Genomic DNA, 13765 nt, shown 5'->3' with positions numbered 1-13765 from the left:
GCATTCATAAATAAACTTTATTCTTAAAAAAGTTCTTGTTGCTTATAAAATATATTTTTTTATTTTGGTCACTATAAAATATTTTTTATTTTGATCTAGTAAAATTTAAAAGACTTTGGTCTTACATCTTGTTAAAATATCATGTGTAGTGTCTTGCTAAATCAACATTTTAGCTTGTCATGTCACCAATTAATTTTCTATGTCAACACTTAATGGAGTAAACTAATGACGAGACCAAAACCAAAATCTTTTTATTTACTTGTTCAATTGTCAAATAAGCAAAAATAATCCATTTTCAAACTTATTATTATAAAAGTCATTTAAATACATAATTAAAGGATCATGTATTTAATTTAGATACAAGAAATTTTATGCGTCAATTCAATTACGTGTTATCACAATTTTAAAAAATATTTTTTTATCTCTTTATTTTAAAAAATAAATATAATTGAATAATTGAGTAAAATATTTTACATTAGAAATATATTAAACTTGAACTTTTTATTAAAAATATAAAAAATATTAAAATATATATTCTCTGCATAAAAATACTTAAAAGTTTTGGATTTTCATTAGCGTCCTTTGAACGAACATGTGTTAATTAAATCTTTTGGAATAAATAAACGATTAAATTAAATACTTTGTTGATGATTCAATAATATATAATTAAATATTAAACTTTTTTTTTATAAATATTATGTTATTTTGGTGTAATATCTTAGTATAGGAGAGTTTAATATTAAAAAATAAAAACCTTTTATAATAAACAAATTATTACTAACGATTTGTATATAAACTAATAGCTAAATTGTTATGAGGATTATTCTAGAATACTATATTACAGTAATTATAATATTTTAAAATATTATTTTAAAAAATATTATTAAAATATAAAAAATATAATTTTAATTTTAATAATACTTACATAATTACCATAATATAATTATACAAGAATCTACTCCATTACAAGCATAATATATAATGTATCAATAATAAAGCAAAAGAATGATATGTGTTAACTAGGGCTGGAAGTGAGCCGAGCTGAGTCGGGCTAGACCAAGCTCAAGCTCGGCTCACGAAAATTGAGGTTGGCTCACGACTCGACTCATTAACAATCGAGCTTATTTCTTAAGCTCAAGCTCGACTCACCAAAAGCTCACGAGCTGGCTTGAGCTCACGAGCTGGCTCAAATAAGAGAAACATAGATACATAATCTATAATTTTATATCAATAAATTATAACTTATATATTTTAAAAATATTTGAAAAGATCAATTTTATATATTGTTTATCTATCAATAAATTATAAATTTTTTATTTATGTCCTATATTAAAACTATATGTAAAAAAATATAAATATTAAATAATTAAGATTGTTATATATATATATATATATATATATATATATATATATATATAATCGAGCCAGCTCACGAGCTAATGAGCTGAGCTTATCCAAGCTCAAGCTCGGCTCATTTAATTTATGAGCTTAATTTCAGGCTCAAGCTTAGCTCACCAGCTCACGAGCTTAGCTTATCAAGCTGTTAACGAGTCGAGCTCGAACTGGCTTATGAACTGGCTTGACTCACTTCCAGTCCTAGTGTTAGCCAAGTGTTATATATGTTTTGGAATAGGAACACATAATTTGGATTAATATATATTTTCAGGTATCACTATATTTTCCAATCCCTTAAATTAAATATCCAAAAGGCTATAAAGGTTTCGTGACTTAACTAAAAGTGAAAGTAAAAGAATACATATACTAATTAGAATAATTCAAGCTAATAATTAATTTCATAGTAAGAAATTAATTAAAGAAGTAAAGAATTCATTGGTTAGTACAAATCGTTAGTAATGATTTGTTTATTATAAAAAATTTATTTTTTAAATCATTAGAAACGATTTTATCTAAACATTTGTCTTTTTTATTAAAATTGTTAATTACGTGTCTGTTAAACTCTCCCATATTAATATATTACATTAAAATAATATACTATTAACGTAAAATACACTTAATATTTTAATATAAAAAAATTGCGCCCTTGTGGACCCATCATCATCCTCGTACATATCCCTACAAACGAATCCACTTGATCACTTCTTTTTTTCTTTACCTATTTTTTTGAACCACTTAAATAAAGTTGTTAAAAACATCTTTTTTAAATATATTTTTTAAAAATTAAAATTTAATACATAAAATAAATTAAATTGTATTATTTTTATTAAAATTAGATTGAACAAATTAATTTAATAAAAAAATTAATAAATTAAATTTAAAATTAGTATAAATTAATATTTTTTTATAAAAAATTACTACAATATCCCTATTATAAAACACAACTAAAATATATATATATATATATTCATTTTGAAAATTTTAAATTCTAACCCTATAACGATAAAAAAAAAAAGAGCTAGAATTTAAAGTTTTTAAAATTAATATATATAATAAAAGTATTTTAGTCATTTTATATAATAGAAATATTGTAGTTATTTTTTATAAAAAATAATATTAATTTAGACAGATTAAAATTTGATTCACTATTTTTCGATCAAATTAATTTGTCTGATCTAATTTTGATAAAAATAATATAATTTAAGTAATTATATATGTTAAATTTTAATTATTAAAAAATATCTTTAAAAAAAGATGTTTTCTGCGTCTTTATAAGAGCATCTCCATTTTTTTTTTCTACTTAGAGAATTTATATTAATATATTTTGTATCAAATCAACCAATTATTATACATCAACGCCGTAAATTAGCTATCTATATAAGAATATAGAAGAGTAATATTCATAATTAAATTTTGTAAATAATATAATTAAATTGAATTTATATTATGATTAAAATACAAATAAAAATATAAAAAAATAATGGTTGTTACATTATGGTATTCATAAAATTTTAATTATTTTATTAAAAATTTGACTATTCTAATATAAAATTAATTATTTTAATAGATAATTAGTATATTAAACATATATAAATAATAAATATATAGAATGAAATAGAGTGACTAATTTTATAATTGATTTAGTATTTATAGAATATTTTTCGTATCTAATATATCATTATAGTTCTTATTTTTAACTACAATTAAATGGAATATATAGTCTCTATTTAATTTTTATCTATTATTATTAGGAAGGATATAAATTGATAGCCAACGAACTATAACTCAAATAGTATAATCTTTTTATGTTCACTTAAAAATTACGAATTCAAGTCTCTTTATCTTTTGTTAAAAAAAATGTGAATTGATACAAATTCATTTTCTCTAACATTCCGAAATAATATGTTCACCTTGTATACGTCAATTCCTTTACCTCTCTTCTCCTTAGTCTTTACTTATGAACAGTTAACTAATTACTTTGGTACTAGGCTAAGGGACAACAAATTAAAAATTCTAAAATATTAGTTTAGATAAATGTCACTATCCAAACAAATCAACGTAACTTAATTACTTTTTTAATAATCACATTATTTAGAGTGATGTGATCTGCTTCATATATATATTTATTAGCGAATATAACTTTATGTTTTTAATGCTAATTCTCTTTTTTTTACCTGATTTCTTTTTAATCCCCTTTTCAAAGACGTAAATGCCCCTATATATAATTAATTTTTTTTTTTTACCAAAAGATAGAAGATTCGAATCCACAATCTCTTAATTGAGTATGGAGAGACTATGCCATTTGAGCTATTACTCAGTGGCATATAATTAATTATCTTAATATATACAAATGTCTCCATATAATAATGCGAAGCATATATTATAAGGCGATAAAAAAAACTAAAACCATGGGTCCACTGCCTAAGGTTTCTTCCACAGATACAAACCCATTTGCTACCATTCTCAAACTGCCAAACAGGTACAAATTAAATTAAGGTAACTGCTCTTATGAAGATGCCAAAAACAATTTTTTTATGATGATTCTTATTTAAAAAGTATAATTTATTTATTTAGTAATATTTTAAATAAAGATAATATTTTTACTTCAAATAAAATCAAACTCTACAATCTATCATCTAATAGTTAAAATGATGTATCTTTACATAATAATAATAATTAAATCTTCATTGGAATAGATACCTTAAATTAAACAGCGAGCAAATTAAAATCATATCCATGTACCCAAGAAATTAGAAAAGAACATAATACAACAAATCAAATACTGTTGGCCATAAGTGATAACCCATATAAATCAATAGAGGAAATTTCTTTGATATTTCCACGGAATACGTACATGTATATATACATTGATAATACTTTAGCAATCATCATCATCAAGACACAAACCATCAAATCAAATAAATGTCACCTTCTAAACAAAATATATAGACGTGTATGTAATATTGTAATCCACACGCACAAGTTTAATTAAGCCAATCACATTAATTTCAGCTGGCTTAATTAATTTAATCTCTTTTCCCCAATGCCCGGGAAAAAGAAAAACTAAAACAAACATTGTATTGTACCATGAACCAACCCACCTAATCACCACTAATTACAACGTCACCCAAAATTTACACTTGTTTTATATCTCCACATAATATATAGGCTTTAAGTTAACAACATATATTTCATTTAATTAACAAACTAGCCATCAATTAAAAAATTTATATGATGTTAACTTAAAAGTTGTGGATGATAAAAACTCAAGTACAATTAATTTTATATGAAGTTGATATTTAAAAATCGTTAAATAATAATTTAATCAAATTTGTTAAATTATTTAACGATTTATAAGTATTAACTTCACCTGAAAATAATTGAATCTGAATTTCTATCATTATGTATATACACTATAAAAAAAGAATAAATGATCATTTGTATCCATAAAAGATAAAAATGCTGACATATGTATCCACACTAAATCGAAAGTAAACTACTTGGCACTCCAACTCTTTAAAAACAGATACTTTTGTCACACAGAGAGTATCTTGGTGAGTACAAATTTAATTTCGATCTAGTATAAATACATATGTCAGCGTTTTCATCTTTTATAGGTACAAATAATTATTTATTTTTAAAAAAAATAAAATGAATGTAAAATATGGAGTTTGACATATTATGGGACCACAAACCTAAGTAATCCTTCATAGTTTAATTTGCTAGCTTCATGTCTCAATATTGCTGCTGTTGCGGCTTATTACAGCAATTGACTGTGACCGCAATTTACAGCCATGTATTTCAAATCTTATTACCTTTCAATGTCAAGCGATGAATACGGCTTTCCAACATGGATGAACCTCATGGAGTTCCCAACTATGTTCTTCTTTGGAGACTCAAGGTCTTCGCTTGACTCGTCTTCCTCTTCCTCTTCTTCTTCCTCGTTCTTGGTAGGAAAATACTCGATCTTGTTCTTGTAAAATTTGACCAAAACTATGTACAAAGACACCGCGAAAACGGTGACAACAATGAAGAACCAGCTGAACTGGATGGTCACAAGAGAGTTGGCGCGATGAAGTGACATGTCATCGTGACACCTAACTACCTTGTGACCCTCCTCGAGATTCATAAAGCATCCTTTCGGAATAAAACCTGGGATCCACAGCATGAATCCCATAGTCATAAGCCATATTCCCTGAAAGAATATGCTAATGGAACGCACAAAGCTTACTAAAAAGCTCTGCGGCGTTCCAATTCCCAAAAGGGTACTTAATAAAGAAATAAGGACAAGAAGTTGCAAGAGCATGTGGTATTGACCCTCCGGGCCCATGTGGTCCGCAGAGTGGAGGTGGAAGAGGAGGAGTTGTTGACCAAAGGCTATGGCTCCAATCAACTGAGTAATGCTATGTTGAGCTTGGATGTTGAGTTTGTCGAGAACGATGGCGAAGGCGGCGTAGACAAAAAAGGTCATGGAGATGGAGGAGTGCTCGAAGTTGTGGAGGTGGTTGGAGGGAATGGTGCCGTCAGGGTCGAAGGGTTGGTGGCGGTCGGGGCCGATGAAGAGCTCCATGGATATGGAAGCAGTGCAGCCAAACATGATGAGGAAGAGCTCAAGGTACTTGGAGCTTGAAGTTGGGAACCATGGTGGAGAAGTGTAGTTGTTGGGGTTAATGGCATGGAGCTTGATGTGGTTGAAGAGATGCCATAAACCTATTAGCATGAACCCAAAACCTGGTGCTACATGTCCCACCAAAGTTCCCATGTTAGTTTTTTGTGTCTTCTATGTGTTTGTGTTTATGTTTATGAGAGGGAAAAGAAGAAAGTTTTAGGAGGGAAAAAATTAAAGAAGGGTGCTATGGAGAGTTCTTTGTAGAGGGATAATAAGGTGGTTATAACTTATAAGTGATGAATTGAATTGAGATGTTTAAATTGATGACATGGCTTTAATTTCTTTGGAGTGTGTCAAAGGGTTCTCTAGGGTCAAATAATTAATGGAAAAGTATATGAAATTAAGAGGTGATCAGTCAAAAAAATAAATAATTTAATTAATTTAATTTTATTTGTTTTTAATTTATAATATTTAATATTAATTGTTTTTCACTTTAAATTAAAATTTTAAATGATATGTTGGAGAAATAGGGGCGAGGATCACATAGCTTCTAACAATTCTGATTCTTAATATACAAAAAAATTTATAAAATATATAAAAGAATATCCATTTAGTATGAAAAAGAAACATTTTGATACTTAGTAAAAAAAATATCCTAATACCTAGCATAAGCACCATCTACATAAAAATTTTGGATTCATCCAAAAATATTTGGCTGATTTTTTGTTAGATACCCTCTTGATTCTCTAGCATTTTGATAATTAATTTATTTTACATGAGAGGGTTTTTTTTTTAATTATTTATTTTGAAGTCCAACTTTGGTGGCTTGAAGAATAAGCTGGTTTTTATTCATTAATTATATTTTCAATTTGTGACCAAAATGAGTGAATAACGTGAGATAGGGCTGACTTTCTAGATGAAAGTAATAGAATTTGTGTGCTTATCCCCAAACTATTCTGTTTTTCTAGACTAAAAGGGTAGTTAGAGTAAAATTAGTTGTTGTCATGTGTTTCTACTTACTTGGCATATAATTTTATTCTAGAGACTTGTCTAATAAGACTCAAATTCAAAAGGATAATGTCTTATTTTACTAGCTATTATGAGTGGTCTAATAAAAAGGTTAAATTATTCATTATTTACCCAATAAAAAAGCTTAAACAATATATAGGTATATATAATACTATTCTGCCAATGAATTATAATTCAAATAATCTCTTCATATTCAATTAAGAGGTTACGGATTTAAATTTTTTATTTTTGGTAAAAAAAATATATAATACTATTCTTAATGTACAGATAAAGTAGTTACGTTGATGTACTATTAAGAAAGAGTGACAATGTATATAAAGTAATAAAAATCACTTGTATCACTGTTTAGACAAGATCTTACAATGAGAAAAAGAATAGTACGCATCATTAATTACTTCTAAAATAAACTTTAACAATGTTAAAATCAAAGAAATATAATATATAACACTACTATGACAAATGTATTTTTTTATATCGATTATGTAAATAATTATTAAAAAATAAATATAATCATATTAATTATGTAAAATATTTTATACTTTTAGTATATTAAAATTAATTTTTTTTTATAATATTTATGATCTTGTACTACTCTTTTCACGTTTTCATTTCTTCTACGAAACTGCCAGTTGCTAATTTAAGACGCAGACACGTATATATTTTATTATTTCTGTCCTTATCTATGTATACTATTTTATAACTATTACTATGTTCAAGAATTGCGAATTCAATTAACCTTCAATTAAAAATAACTTTTTTTTTTTTTTTCATATATGCAGTTTGTTAAGCATTGTTACTGTGGTTTTCATACCGAAGGTTGAAGGAATAATGTAGAGCAGGTTTCTTCCAAACACTACCTTCCTTCCCCACCACTCAAACATATAAAATTACAATAAGTAGTACTTCATTCTTGAATTAATAACAATAACAAAAATAAAATTTTCTAACAAAATAGAAGTATAACCAAAACAGTCCCTTCAACTATCTACGTGAGAAAAACAGCAGTAATTAATAATAAATAGGTTTACATGTAAAAAAAAATTATAACATTTAAAGGTTCCAAATTCCAATTGTGCAAATTTATAGAATAATGATAATATAGAATTATATAAAAATAGGATTAAATTTAATTAACATCCTGATGGTTAGTTAATCATTTTTTTTTTTTTGTCTTTTGGTCAGGAATCAAAATGTTTATTTATAAGTTTATTTATTTTTTCAAATATAACTTGAAGGGCCACTAGGGCTGCATGGAATTGCCAGAGGTTCACCAACTTTTTCGTGTTCTTCTTGTCTTTGTAGACACAAGCCCATCATCAACTACGCAATATAAGATCACAAATCTCTTTACTAAGTAATATATATTTTTAAATTTGTTTAGTTTATTATTATTTAAATTTGCACAACAGGATCTGACTTCATTCTTGGCGGCTTCGTAATAAATGACGTCCAATTAAATTATTTATTTATTTATGTTTTGCCAATTAGCTAGGTTAATTTTGTTACAATACAATGATTTGACTTTAAAAAAATATAATTTTCTGAAACAACTAAAGCTAACAAAACTATACGTCTAGTTGCATTGTTTGGGGTGTTGGTTAGAATGAAATAAGTTGAAGAGTTATCTGAGATGCGATTTAAAGGTGAACAGAGAAGTTTATCGGTTTATTATCTGTTGATGAATTTTGTGCTATCGTCTGAAATATTTGACTGAAAAGATATTAAGGAATTAAGAAGCAGATCTTACGAGAATTATCAACAACTCGATTAAAAATTACAAAAAATAGATTAATTTTGATCCTTTTAGTTATTGATGGTTGAAAGATACCATAAGTCTTAAAGTTGATTTAACGAGAAGAAAGAGAGATTAGAGAGAGAGCAGAGAAAAGTGAAATTGGGAATCCATTGAAGAAGTGAAAGGGAAAGTGAGTTCTCTGTTTGTTACAGTAGGTTTTATACATTGTTAGTAAGGGGTGAAATGAGTGATTACAAGTTGGTTAGGTGTTAAGTTAAAGTCTAACTGAATAGTGCTGAGCTGTCATAACTAACTCAGCCGTAAGGACTAAGTGTAGAAGGTTCCTTATTGTCTTCACTAACATGCCCACTCAAATCATGCCCCCTCAAATCAAGGGCTTTCTACGGGCCTGCTTCAAATACTCTAAGTAAATTCCGAAACTTGAGAAATGATGCTGCTGAGAGGAGTTTGGTGAGTGTGTCTGCCAGTTGGTCTTGTGCTGAGATATGCTGAATGAAGAGCTCCTTTTTGGTGACAAAATCTCTTACGAAGGACTGATTAAGAGCGAAGTACTTTGATTTATTGTGTAGGACTGGGTTGGCAGATAGAAGAACAACACTTTGGTTGTCATAGTATACTACAGGCTTAGTAGAGCATGGTATTCTGACCTCAGTGAGTAAGTTTTGCAACCAGACTATCTCAGTTACTGTATCTGCAATGCCTCTAAACTCTGCTTCTGTACTGCTTCTTGAGACTTCAGATTGGTTCCTACTTGCCCATGATACCAGGTTGGGGCCTAGGTAGATTTCATACCCATTGGTGGACTTCCTGTCATCAATGTCACTCACCCAATCCGAATCACAGAAACCATAAACTCTGAAGTTTGTGGACTTTCTGAACCTTAGACCATACTTGGTTGTGCTTGAGAGATATCAGAGGATTCTTTTTACAGCCTTCCAGTGAGAGTCAAGAGGGTTGTGGAGAAATTGAGCAACTTTGTTAACCGAGAAGAAAATTTCTGGCCTTGTGATCGTAGCATATTGCAGGCCTCCAACTATTGATCTATATAGTGTAGGATTGTTGAAACTGCCATCACTAAAGGCTGAGAGCTTGAGAGAGGAGGTCATAGGAGTGGGCACAGATTTAGCATCACTCATTTTTGCTCTTTTCAAAAGATCCTGAATATACTTAGTTTGCTTTAATGTTACTGTCCCGTTGCTGCTGTGATTGACTTCAATGCCAAGGAAGTAGTTTATTTCACCCAGGGCTTTGAGGGAGAAGGTACTGTGGAGCTGGGTCATGATGGAGCTAATTTCTGATTCTGAGTTGCCAGTTACCAAGATATCATCCACATAAACTAGGATGTAAACTGCTGAGGAAGGGGTGAATCTAGTGAAAAGAGAGACATCTGATTTGGTGCTTGCAAAGCCGAATTTGAGGAGAGTAGAGCTGAGTTTTGTGAACCATGCCCTTGAGACCTGTTTGAGGCCATAGAGAGAACGTTAACTTGTAGACCTGGTGCGAGTTTGGAGTGGTGAAGTCCTCTGATTGTTGCATGTATACTTCTTCATTGAAATCGCCATTCAGAAATGCATTGTTGAAGTCGAATTGGTGTACTTTCCAGCCTTTGGCAAATGCAATGCTTAACATTACTCGAACGGTTGCAGGTCTGACCACAGGGCTGAAGATCTGGTCATAATCAACTCCTTGTTTTTGGTGAAAACCCTTTGCTACAAGTCTCACCTTGTATTTTTGAATTGTGCCATTAGGGTTCTTTTTGACCCAGAACACCCATCTGCAGCCTATGAGTGTTGAGTGTGGAGGTGGGTCAACGAGTCTCCATGTGTTATTTTTCATCAGTGCTGAGTATTCTTCTTCCATGGCTTCTCTCCAATGTGGGGTAGCAAGGGCCTGAGTGATGGATTTGGGAAGATTGATGAGTGACTCTATATTTGGGGTTAATGCGGCAGTGAACACTCTTGGCTTAGTGGTGCCACTTTTGCTCCTGGTTTGCATGTGGTGTGTGTTTTGCACAGCACTGTTGGGTTGAGTGTTGGGTCTCAGCTGAGGAACTTGTGTTGTGATGGCAGTTGCAGGTTGTATATGGGGTCCAATTTTTACCTGCAAAGGGACAATTTCAAAGGAATCTGCACTTCTAACAAGGTTAGTTTCAGACTCAGAATCAATGACATGAATTTGTGCAGTTTGTAATGAATTAGATATGGCATTGGTATTAGTGGGAGATGCATCATGAATGTCTATGCAGGGTGATTTGAAAGTGTAGGTACAGGGTGGTATTCAGGGTGTTTTTGGTGTGGTTGAGGAGTGTTGTGGTTTGAACAATGATGGGTAAGAAAAATCAAGTTCATTAAAGATGACATTTCTTGCCATGTAAACTCTTCTTGATGGGGACAGGCATTTGTACCCTTTGTGATCAGGGCTGTAACCTATGAATATACACTTGGTGGACCTATGATCTAGTTTGTGTTTGTTGTATGGTTTTAGCCAAGGGTAGCAGGCACAGCCGAAGGCTTTTAGGGATTGATAATCTAGTGTGGTATTGAATAGGGTCTCTAGAGGAGACGTGAGGTTTAAGGTTGGGGTTGGTAACCTATTTATGAGGTAGGTTGCAGTGAGGACAGTTTCATCCCAGAAGGAGAGAGGTAGGGATGCTTGTGATAGTAGGGTGAGGGAGGTTTTGGTCAGGTGTCGATGTTTCCTTTCCACACAGCCATTCTGCTGATGTGTGTGGGGACAGGTAAGTCTGTGTTGTATACCTTGATCTCTTAAGTATTGGTTGAAGGTGTTTGACATGTATTCTTCTCCATTGTCAATTTGAAGGGCTTTGATTTTTTGTTCAGTTTTGTTTTCAATAAGGGCTTTATATTGGCGGAAGGCTGAGAATGTTTGGGATTTGTTTTGGAGAAGAAAAGTACAAGTATATCTGCTGAAGGCATCAATGAAACATGCATAGTATTTGAATCTGGACTTGCTTGGTTGAGGTGAGGGTCCCCAGAGATAAGAGAAGACTAGCTCGAGGGGTTTTGTGTATTGGGAGTGGAATTGTGGAAAGGGGAGTTGGTGGATTTTGTTGATGGTGCATGGTTCACAAAAGGCCGGGGTGCTGTTGGGAAGAGAAAAGGGAATGTTGTGTTTGGTTAAGGACAATTTTGGTGATTCTTTGGGAGGGATGACTAAGTCTTATGTGCCATAGGTCAAAAGGGCTAAGGGTGTTAGTTGGGGTTTTTATGTTTTGGTTATGGGGATTGGCTGTAGTGGAAGGGTGCAGCAGGTTGGGGGGAGGATCATTAGTAACATCATTAAGGCTATCAGTAGCATTATTGGCAGTGGAATTTGTGAGAAATGCACAAGCAGCAACAATAGATTTAGGTGTAGTTCTTTCAGTTACAGCCACAACAGCAGATTTATTAGGAATATCACGAGAAGAATGGACAAAACTATCACAATTGGAGTGAGCAGGGCTATGATAATCAGCAACAGTCATATCAGCAGCAGATTTATTTGAATTAAAGAAAGCAAAAGGTACAAGTTGTGTAGGTGCATCAAGATGTACTACATCAGATTGTTCAGGTATACCAAAATTCACTACTTTATTATACAAGCTGCTTGTATCAACATCAACATTCCTAATTGTATTATTACACAAGTTACTGGTATTGGCAACTTGGTGTGTAGTGATGTGGTTACTCCTTTCTATACTATTACTACAATTTGATATTCTTCTATCTGTTCCTTCCTCTATTTCACTTTTTCTTTTCTCATTATTGCTGTTTGTTGCTCTTTTACTTTCATTCTGTGCTCTCTTATCCATAGTGATAGTGTTTGCATTTATTTTCTTTTCTTGTTCAGCATTAGAAGCTTGTGAAGCTTGTGTTTTATTTGGCTTCCATATGTGACTTGGTATCTGGATGTCAATGAACCTATACAATCCATTTTTAAGTTTGCCTTGGAGTAGAATCCTCTTGGACTCCTGGCATTTAACAACACACACACATAAGGCCAAAACTCAAAGAACACACCATTGTCCAGTGCAAATTTTGAGACACTGATTAAATTTTTTGAAATGGTAGGTACATGAAGCAAGTTCTGGAGTTTGAAAAATTGGTTTGACATAGATGCATGCATGATAGATCTCCCAATATTAGCAATACTCATACCTTTTTCATTACCTCCAAACACTTGTTCAAGTCCTTGGTATTCTGAGCTGTTGAGTAGGTTCATCTGATCGAATGTGAGATGATGAGATGCTCCAGAGTCAGGGTACCAGCCATTGTCAAAATTGTTTGAGGCGAGCAGTGCTTGAAGAGGAGGATTCTGAGTGCTAGTAGTTGATTGTTGATTTTGTGGATAGAGGGGTTGTGGGTGAGCATGAGGAGTTTGCTGATGGAACGCACTGTTTGGTGGTAGAGGGCCACCATTAGGGTTGTGAAGTTGGGGATTTTGATAGTGCTGGTTGAATCGGTGAAAGCATTGCCAGACTGTGTGGCCAATCCTTCCACAGAGTTGACACTGGGGTTTGCTTCCTGACCACCAAGATCTACCTCCTCTGGAGTTTCGTCCTCTGCCTCGCCTTCCCGATTGTCCTCTTGCATAGTAGCCTTTATAGGACTCTTCTGCTGCTGAGAATTCACTACTTGCTTTGCTTGATCCAGAATCTTTTTGAGCTAGATTTGCATGCACCATGGTGAGATCTGGTTTTCTAAATCTTTCATTTACCTCTTCTTGTGCAAGAAGCTGGGATTCTAGCTCACCGACAGTCATCGAGTCAATTCTTGAATTTACCATGGTAAGAAACGCACTAAATTCTTCATCTAATCCTCCTAGCACAAAATCAAAATGTTCCTCTTTTGAAAGTGGAGCACCGAGCACAAATAGAGAGTTGGCTGTCTTGTTAATTTTGGCTATGTATTCGATTACTGTTGTACCTTGTTTCTTGATCATCTTTAGTTGTGCCTTCAACATTCGTATCTTTGATT

General features: G+C 31.7%; 1 protein-coding gene across 1 annotated transcript; it reads right to left on the bottom strand.

Moving 5' to 3' along the window:
• Positions 1-4203: 4203 nt before the first annotated feature.
• LOC107638575 (uncharacterized) lies at positions 4204-6292 on the bottom strand. The gene has a single exon (XM_016341911.3). It carries the CDS (start codon positions 6155-6157, stop codon positions 5207-5209), a length of 951 nt encoding a protein of 316 aa, XP_016197397.1. The 5' UTR covers positions 6158-6292; the 3' UTR covers positions 4204-5206.
• Between the last annotated feature and the right edge of the window lie 7473 nt (positions 6293-13765).

Source organism: Arachis ipaensis, chromosome B4 (genome assembly GCF_059453495.1).
Source record: "Arachis ipaensis isolate K30076 ecotype BB chromosome B4, ASM5945349v1, whole genome shotgun sequence".
Lineage (NCBI taxonomy): Eukaryota > Viridiplantae > Streptophyta > Magnoliopsida > Fabales > Fabaceae > Arachis > Arachis ipaensis.
The sequence above is the reverse complement of the archived record's forward strand: the minus strand, read 5'-3'. Positions and strand labels throughout refer to the sequence as shown.